At 40.7% G+C, this 9,892-nt stretch overlaps 2 protein-coding genes across 8 annotated transcripts in view; both read left to right on the top strand.

Moving 5' to 3' along the window:
- xrn1 (5'-3' exoribonuclease 1) overlaps positions 1 to 3,529 on the top strand; it is a 120,640-nt gene extending 117,111 nt beyond the window's left edge. For all 5 annotated transcript variants that reach the window (XM_043702786.1, XM_043702782.1, XM_043702785.1 and 2 more), the window contains one exon: positions 2,820 to 3,529. The gene's annotated coding sequence lies outside the window, so the exon portion shown is untranslated. The remainder of the gene's footprint in view (positions 1 to 2,819) is intronic.
- Positions 3,530 to 7,504: 3,975 nt separating this feature from the next.
- Positions 7,505 to 9,892, top strand: part of gk5 (glycerol kinase 5) — an 86,415-nt gene continuing 84,027 nt past the window's right edge. Inside the window, exon 1 of one of the 3 annotated variants that reach the window (XM_043702789.1) lies at positions 7,505 to 8,082. In XM_043702789.1, coding sequence (XP_043558724.1) covers positions 7,954 to 8,082 — 129 coding nt within the window. In that variant the 5' untranslated portion in view covers positions 7,505 to 7,953. The remainder of the gene's footprint in view (positions 8,083 to 9,892) is intronic. The other 2 variants (XM_043702787.1, XM_043702790.1) reach the window with 2 other exon arrangements.

The raw sequence follows: 9,892 nt of genomic DNA on the forward strand, positions 1-9,892 counted from the left end.
CCCCCCACCTTGTCTCAGTCCCAACCCTCGAACTCAGCACCACCTTCCTAACCTGCAATCTTCTTCCTCTCCGCCACCACCCCCACTCCGGCCTATCACCCTCACCTTAACTTCCTTCCACCTATCGCATTTCCAACACCCCTCCCCCAAGTCCCTCCTCCCTACCTTTTATCTTAGCCAGCTTGGCACACTCTCCCCATTCCTGAAGAAGGGCTCATGCCCGAAACGTCGATTCTCCTGCTCCTGGGATGCTGCCTGACCTGCTGCGCTTTTCCAGCAACACATTTTCAGCTCCATTCCACAGACTCCATTTACACCTTACTGCCACGGAAAGGTTGCCAACATCGTCAAAGATCCATCCCATCACGGTAATGCTGTCTTACAACCTCTCTTATCAGGCAGAAGATACAGAAGCTTAAACTCACACAGCAGCAGGTTCAGCAACAGCTTCTTTCTGGCTGTTATTGGACTGATGAATGGACTCTCTAACTTCTAATACTGTTGATCCTGTTAATGCTGATCTTTCTTCATGTACCTCCTGTGCAGTGTAACTGTGTATGCCTCACTTTGTCTAAGCACCCCATGATCTCTCTTTCCTTGCTTACTGTGATCTACCTGTATTGCTCGCAAACAAAGCCTTTCACTGTACAAGGTACATTTGACTACAAGAAATCAAATCAAATATCAAGCCAAAAAGAAATTCTGCCTATCTCATAAACAAGTAATGTGGTGATATGAATTTCTTTACCAGTGTGATGATAGGTATGTCGGCCTAGCATTCCAGAAACTGGCAGCTCATACAAACAGTATATCCATTTGGCTGTTAGTAAAAAGCAAAATATGATCGTACTCAACCAACTTGCGCTTGCAAAACACTCAACACTGTCTAACATTAAATGTGATTCAGCGATTGGATACCACTTGCTCAATAATGCCAAGTGTGTGACAGATTACACAAACAAACCATTTAGAATCATGAGTCGGGTGTACAGCATTGCTAGAAGTTACATACATTAATACAAGGGCCATGTTTTTGCAGACAAGAAGAATGTGCACACCTACTCTGCCTGTTTCAAGTCAATAAAATATGTGACACCATTCTCTGGCTCAGTTCACAGGCTAATATCAGTCAACCTGCCTGGTTTAAAATTTAAAGCTTGATAGTTAACTATCAGTCATCATTAACTGAGACGTTCGCCAGAGTTAATTGCCAACTTCTCCTTTTGTACAGTATAAATGATGATTTCCCTGTTTCTGTGGCATTTCTTGTGAATTAATGATGACTGGCAGTTGATAGATATTTACTGTTTGTTGCCTTACTTTCAGTATGGATTGTGCACTGTACTTAATTGCAAAAGCATGATATCACTTGTCATCTTGCCATTTTTCTAGCTTCAGCAATGCTAATCTCATACATGATCCAACTCGAAATCTCTGATTTTCGCTTGCGAGGCTGATCATAACTTCCCTGTACTGGTAGATAAGTCTCAACTGTGAGAAGTGTAGTCAAATCTTGTCATTTTTAATATATGTTCTCATGTGAGCTCCAAAAGTTTAAATAGTAATTATTTAATTTTTGTTATAACAATTTTGGTTTTGAATTCAGCTTGAGATCTGTACCTTGACATTTCTACCCTTCCATTGTAAGTGGGCAGAAACTCTAATTCTGAATTTAATTGATTCCAGTTTATGGTCTGCACTGTGATGTAACAAATTATGACTTAGTTTTGAATTTATTTCTTTTAGTTAGTTTATCACAGCTTAAAATGTAAAATGAAAGACTACATATAGTATTCTGAAGCTTGTGGATGGTTCACTTTTAAATTTAATGTATGTAGTTCTCATTTCCTTGGTAGATTATTCCTTATTAACCTACTAAACCAACTTGTTAAAGTTTGAAAATTGCTTGATCATCTGGATAAAGCTGTTTGCTTATTAATTACAGCAATGATCGAAAGCATCACACTCTGTCTGTCCACTTAAAAATTGTTGGTCCGAATGAGTTTCTCAGGGTTCCGAGTGATGTCCCTGTTTGACTAAACAAAATTATTCAGAATTTCTTTTTGGAAATACATGGTTAATTTTATTTTGTAAAAGCAACGACCCATTAATACTGCAGTTCTATAAGTCCACATTATGATCGGTACTACTTTATTTTGTGTCACTTTTCCTTTCCTTTATGTAAAAGATCTTATCCATCTACTGGTTTAGTTAATGGTCACATTTTATGTATTGAAAATATAGATCCAACCAGAATAGTGTGTTATATATTATTTTGTACCGATATTTCGTTCTTATTCTTTGTCTTGTCTTGTAATTGTTGATTTCAAAAACAGAAATTGCTGGAGAAACTTAGCGAGTCTGGCATCCTCTCTTTACAAAGTTAATGTTTTGAGTTTGGTATGATGTCTTTAGCATGTGTTCTGAAGAAGAGTTATTGGGCTTGAAATGGTAACTGTGTTCTCTCTCCGTGAATGGTACCGGACGTGCTGTGCATCTCCAGTAATTTCTGTTTCCATTTGATTACCAGCACCCACAGTTCTTTGTTTTAATGTAATTATTGAGTCCAGGTACTTTGAATTTTGTGTTAAAGTGGTGTAATTTATTGGTTAAGATCCAGAAATTTAAATGCCCTAGTGTTTGCTGAAATGCTTTTGTTTTAATACTCAGGTTGTTAAAATGAGTTATGACTCATGCTAAAACCAGTGCTTTGAAATGTTGAAATATTTTCTAGAAATGTCCTTAGCTGTACTGAAATGGTGTAAATACTGTAATTGAAAATGGGCATTAAATTTTAATTGTGTTCAATCTTTTAAAAGGTACTCCAGATCCATGTTTAGTGTCATCCGATGCCCCACGTTTGTCCACATCTGATACCTTGTGAAACTACCATCCGTCATCCAGGGATCATCTGAATCTCCTACTGCAATATCTCATCTCAACATGTGTGATCATTTTCGTTTATATAAATTTCAAGTAATTTTCATTTTTATTCAATGTAATCAATTATGTCCAGTGTACAGTTAAAACACCAAAAGCCTGATTGTGTTCATGTAAAACAATATATTTTATATGACTAAAGAAAAATTCATCTTCTGCTGTAGATGTTGTAGAAAGTGCTTTCAAGATTGTTTTATAGAAACCGGAAAATTTCAAATCTACTGCCTGATTTGTAGGTTCTATGCATTTACTTGTAATCTTTTTGTTTTAGAATACTTTAAGAATTTTAACTTTATGACACAAAAACATTTTAATGTTTATCAATGTTAAAATTATTTTGCTTTTATGAGTATTCTTAACATTGTATTAAAGCCTTTTCACATGAATCACATTGGACTAAGAAAGATGTACAGTGAACAGACATTGGTGACACATGAATCATATTTATTGACAAATGTGGACTTTTTACATTTTATGTATTAAACAATGGAGATATTACTGGCTAATAACAGTACAATTCAATGTTGCACTTTCTGCTGACGTGTAAAGGCAAGCTCAATATTACAAATAAAGCATTTTGTTACAAGTGTTCAAAATGTGTTGCCGACATTCTGTTATTTAGTAATTGGTAACAACTTGGGAAGTGTAGGGTTAAAAGAAGTCCTATGTTCTTTTACTGAGCGCATGGAAATTTTATCCGAACTCTGTGCATTTACTTATTGTGCAGGGTGTAATTTAACCTCAGAATCTAATATGTGTACTGAACTCTGCCAGGATGGTTGATTATAAATTCTGTGTCACTATTTCACAAAATTATTTTACAAATTGTGTGGTTCACCTAGTGTCTGTTTCCCTGTTTCTACACTCCAATTTGTAATTTCTAATCTACAGAAATTGAAACGGTGGAAAACAAAATCATTGCTAGGTATGTAGTCAATGTGGCAACCAGCTTAAGTGATGTAAACAGTAAGAATGTTGAAATGTTTATTCCCTTATTTGAAGAAAGGTACAATGGATCCCAGGAGGTAAAGGGAGATTAATTTACCAGTTAAATGGGAACTTTTATTTTTCTCTTTACAAACAATATAATGACTGGATTAATCTATATCTGTAGTTAAAGCGCATAAACTCTTTCTCCATGCCCTCAATTTACAGGCCCAAAAACCTTAAAAGTTAGAAAGCTCATTGACCAGAAATATTGGCTGTGTTTTGTTCTCCCCCACAAATGCTGCCAATCTTACTCAGAATTTTAAGCAATTCTGTTTTATCACTTAAAATTGCAGTTAGCCATTCAGAGGTGATGTTAGAAAGCACTTCAACTAAAGCATCATAGAAACTTGGAATCCTTGCACCCCCTCAAAAAAAAACTTATACCCTTTACAAATTATAATGCCAACTTAAATATTGTTGGCAAGGATTGTAAAATCACAGCAGGTTTGTGGTGTTGAGATACAAATCATCAGTCATCTAACAGTGGTCAAATAGGCTAGAGGGGAAGAATGGCCTACTCCTGTTCACGAGTTCCACCCAACAATTCATAATATAGTATTCCAAGTTGCCAGTCGACATGATTTAAAAATAACCAGTGTTACAGTTTGCTACATTTTAGTGAAAATACACGATACTTTTGCAATCAAGCCAATCTATACCATCAATGCAGATTTTATGGTTTTTTTCAACATTTGAACTTCATGTTAAACACTCATCTTTCCTGCCACAAGAGATAGCTAATCTAATCTTGCACCTAATGACCAGATTAGTGTTCCATTTTTTATATTTTCATTATCACCAAGGTTACTATTGCAAAACCACAGATCAAGGACAGTGTCATCCTGGAATGTTGGAACTCATGCCAGTTTATTTTGCATTGATGACTTTCCTGTTGTACAGTTGAACTTTTAAAAAATCATTTTTTTTCTACCAATCCTAATATTTGCAGTGTGTGTGTGTTGAGGGGGATGGGACACTTTATTTTTCTGTCTTTTTACCTCTCCAACAAATGTATCCTGTTGAAGTATCCAGTGAATACCACAACACAGTATTAAGAAGAGGGAGAAATTACTATTTTGATTGGAGACATCCCTAGGCTCGACAGCTGTGAAGGTTTAGGTCTTTTTGAAGATGCAATAAATTAAAATACAAATAAATTGAGGAAAATTGCCGGGTTAGGAATAAACAGCCAAAGGTGACACTAACATCAAAATGGAAAATGCATATAAGACCATTGATCTTGGTCTGTTTCTCGGAGCTTTATCTTTATATGGTTTCTTAACCCTTAGAATCATTAGAAATTGGAACAGGAGTCGGCCATTTGGCCCCTTTAACCTACTCTGTCGATTGATACTGGGGAAAAAAAATCTTGTCAGATATCATCTTCAGTTGACCCAGTTATAGCAGCTTTTTGTGGTCATTCACAGTTTTTTGGTTTTGTGGCAAAGTCCTTTCAGGTAAGATCGCGTATTGGTGTAGTTTAAGTTAGGTGACATGCTTTTGTTCTGACCTTCCTACCAGAGGAAATAATTTATTTCCATCACTGTCAACTTCTTTGATCACTTTAAACAATGTTGATATAATGGTGAGAAGTGGAATTTTAAAGTTGATTTGCCTGAGGAAGGTCTGGAAAGGAGATGTTGGAAAAGACATGGGTGGTGAGCATGTGGGAATCCCTATGAGATAGATTGAGTTAATGAAATGCTAGTGTTGTGCAGGTCAGGGGAATTGGCCATGTTAAATTGCCCATAGTGTTGGGTGCATTAGTCAGAGGGAAATGGGTCTGGTTGGATTACTCTTCGGAGGGTCGGTGTGGACTGGTTTGGGCCAATGGGCCTGTTTCCACACTGTAGAAAATCTAATCTAGTCTAAATAATTGAATTTAAAAACTGGCAGCATTTCTAATCCTCTTCTGAAGAAGAGTCCTAGAGTTATACAGCACGGAAACAAACCCTTCGGTCCAACTCATCCAAGCTGACCACGTATCCTAAACTGATCTAATCCCATTTGCCAGCACTTGGCCCACATTCCTCTAAATGCTTCCTATTCATGTACCCATCCAGATGCCTTTAAATGTTATAATTGTACCAGTCTCCACCACTTCCTTTGGCAGTTCATTCCAGGCACAGACCACCCACTGTTTGAAAAAGTTGTCCCTTAGGTCCCTTTTAAATCTTTCACCTTAAACCTATGCCCTCCAGTTTTGGACTCCCCTACCCTGGGAAAAAGACCTCTGCATTTAAACCTGTTCTTTTCTCCACAGATGCTGTCAGACCTGAGTTTCTCCAGCAATTTATGTTTTTGTTTTAGATTTCCAGCATCCATCGTATTTTGCTGCATTTGAGATGATGACTGTTCCTTATTCTGTGAGGATTTAGATAGATCCACAGAATTGCATTATTCACGGGAAGACTTGCATTGAAGTTGAAACAAAATCAGAAGTTGCTGGAAAATCTCAGCAGGTCTGGCAGCACCTATTGGGAAAAAGCAGGGTGCATTTAAGTAGCACCAAGGGACAAGTCCTGACGTGCTTTCAAGCCAATCGTGTCCATTTGTGGAGTGTTGTAAGGTTGGAAATTTTTCAGTGAGGGAGCCATTGACACAAAACTAAATTTTCCCTGGAGCATCAGAGGCTGAGGGGTGACCTTATTAGAGGTTTATAAAATCATGAGGGGCATGGATAGGGTAAATAGAGAAGGTTTTTCCCCCTGGGGCAGGATGTGGTCCAAAACTAGAGGGTGTACATTTAAGGTGAGGGAGAAAGATTGAAGAGGGACCCTAAGGGGCAGTTTTTTCATGCAGAGGGTGGTGCATATGTGGAACTAGCTGCCAGAGGAAGTGGTGGAAGTGGATACAATTGCAATATTTAAAAGGTCAGAAGTCACATGGCACTGGATTATAGTCCAATATAAGTTTATTTGAAATCACATGCTTTCAGAGCATGACACTAGGTTATAGTGTAACAGTTAAAAATCACACAATACCAGGTTATAGTCCAACAGGTTTAATTGGAAGCACACTAGCTACGACCTGGTGTTGTGTGATTTTTAACTTTGTACACCCCAGTCCAACACCTGCATCTCCAAATAGTGCAACAGGTTTATTTGAAATCACAAGCTTTTGGAGCGCTGCTCCTTAGTCAGGTGGACTGATATCACCAGAAAAGAAGCTGCGCTCAGAAAGCTTGTGATTTTAAGTAAACCTGGTGTCGTGTCACATCTGACCTTGTCCACCCCACTCCAAAGCCAGCACCTCCACATCATGTTTAACATTTAAAAGGCATCCGGATGGGTTCGTGAACAGGGAGGGTTTGGAAGCATACGATGGCAAATGGGACTAATTAATTTAGTTAAAAATCACTCAACACCAGGTTATAGTCCAACCGGTTTATTTGGAGGCGCTGCCCGATAACCCGGTGGGTTTGGAGGGAAGGGTGTGTTTACACTACCGACTGCAAACAACGAGAACATCAGCGATGGCTCTGCGCCGGGCACCTCCCCTTTCACATGGGCTGATGCGCTGCGTCACAGGGGGCGGGGTGAGGGGGGGTGGAGGAAGCAGCCGTCCCTTCACTTTGGGGGGGGTCTGGGAGGGGCTCGTTAGGGGCACGGCAGCCTGAGCGGAATCACGATGCCGTTCAGTGGCCGGGGATCCCGCTGTGGGCAGGCCCAGCGCGAGGATGCGAGTGTTTCACTTGGATACATTTCCTTTGATACAAAGTAACAAACTCCGTGTTTGTTGCTACCTTCCGCTGGAGACCCCTCGCTTCTCTTGCGGTTCAAACCCCCTCCAACCTTAGATTTTCTTTTTAAAGCACCTGCCTTGTTGTTGTTGTTGTTTTGTCAGTGTTTCCTCTCTCTCTCTCTCTCACGCCCCCCGCGGGTTTTTATTTTTAATCAGCCAGCCTTGTTTCATGGCTCCCCGCCTCCTGAGTGTCTGAGTTGTCCCTCCCGCGGGTTTGGGGGAAGTGTCCCGGCTCCCAGCTCGCTCTCTCTCTCTCTCTCCCCCCCCCCAGCCCCCGGGATGGGGTCTGTCCGAAATGGCCTTCGCCGGAGTGACACGTACGTTCTGGCCGTCGATGTTGGCTCCACGTCGGTCAGGTGCCACGTGTATGACCCCGCCGCCAAGATCAAAGGGTCGAGTAGTCGGCCGGTAAGATTGACCGAGGTGAAGGGGGTGAGGGTAATATCTGAGTCTGAAACGGTAACCTGGGCTCTCCGGTTCTCAGTGAGACCTGCCGGCTTCCAGGCAACCTCAGCCCGTTGTGTCGTTTTATAGTGAGGGGTGGGGTGCGTTAATATTACTATTTAGCTTGATTTTTAAAGTTTAGCTTCATTAAAGTTGTGGGCACCGCCTCGGCGGTTGTGAAGGGCGCCAACTTTGTAAAAACTAAAATTAATTCAGATTTTATTGTGAGAGTTTTGTTTTACGTCAATGTTTTTGGTGTTCTCTTTGGGATGGACAGCAATGTTCACTGTCGACAATGTTAGGAGTATCTAGTGGAGGGCGGAATATTTCACTGGCTGAGGTTACCGTGAAGCACCGACCTCTAGATCTCGCCTCCAGGCTAGGTGAGACCTCCAGTTAAACCACCTCCAAGTTCTTTCTCTTTCTCTTTCTCTTTCTCTCACACACACTCAGAGAGCAGTCCTGGTGCTGTGGTGAGTTTTTACCATAGTGGTTTACTGACCCATGCACCTATCGATTTACAGTTGCCTAGTTAATCTCAGGGTATGAGAATTGATATTTCAAATGTAATCCAATCTTTCATTAACTAGGACAAACTATTTGTATTAATGCAAGCAGTAATTTGAAGAGAGCAGCTGTAAGTGCGATATTTCCTGGCTATGTGTTAGCTAGGAGAAAGTGAGGCCTGCAGATGCTGGAGATCAGAGCTGAAAATGTGTTGCTGAAAAAGCACAGCAGGTCAGGCAGCATCCAAGGAGCAGGGGAATCGACGTTTTGGGCATGAGCCCTTCTTCAGCTAGCCTAGTAAAGTCTAACCTGCAACTATTGCAATGTGATATGTACCTTGTGCTGGCTTTAATGTTTTTCTCCAAACTCAGGACCGTGACTAGAGTAAGACTGGTCTACAGGATCTCTCCTAATGTTCCCTTTTTCAAAAAATAATTTCACACATTATAATTTTGCAGCTGCAAGTCACCTCATTTCTGTGGCCAGTAAAGAAATTTCCTGACTCATCAAATTATGCAATGCAGTGCAGAAGGAGGCTATTTGGCCCATCATGGCTGCACTGGAATGAACTCACGAATGAGAGGTTTTCATTCAGAGAGTCACAGAGATGTACAGCATGGAAACAGACCTTTCAGTCCAAACTGTCCCTGCCGACCAGATATTCCAACCCAATCTAGTCCCACCTGCCAGCACCCGGCCCATATCCCTCCAAACCCTTCCTATTCATATACCCATCCAAATGCCTCTTAAATGTTGCAATTGTACCAGCCTCCACTACTTCCTCTGGCAGCTTATTCCATACACGTACCACCCTCTGTGTGAAAAAGTTGCCCCGTACGTTTCTTTTATATCTTTACCCTCTCACCCTCTAGTTCTGCACTCCCCCAACCCAGGGAAAAGAGTTTGCCTGTTTACCCTATCCGTACCCCTCATAATTTTGTAAACCTCTACAAGGTCACCTCTCAGCCTCCGACACTCCAGGGAAAACAGCCCCAGCCTGTTCAGCCTCTCCCTGTAGCTCAAATTCTCCGACCCTGGCAACATCCTTGTAAATCTTTTCTGAACCCTTTCAAGTTTCACAACATCTTTCTGATAGGAAGGAGACCGGAATTGCACACAATATTCCAACAGTGGCCTAACCAATGTCCTGTACAGCCGCAACATGACCTCCCAACTCCTGTACTCAATACTCTGACCAATAAAGGAAAGCATACCAAATGCCTTCATCACTATCCTATCTACCTGCGACTCCACTTTCAAGGAGCTA

The sequence above is a fragment of the Chiloscyllium plagiosum genome, chromosome 13, assembly GCF_004010195.1.
Source record: "Chiloscyllium plagiosum isolate BGI_BamShark_2017 chromosome 13, ASM401019v2, whole genome shotgun sequence".
In the NCBI taxonomy this organism is placed as follows: Eukaryota; Metazoa; Chordata; class Chondrichthyes; order Orectolobiformes; family Hemiscylliidae; genus Chiloscyllium; species Chiloscyllium plagiosum.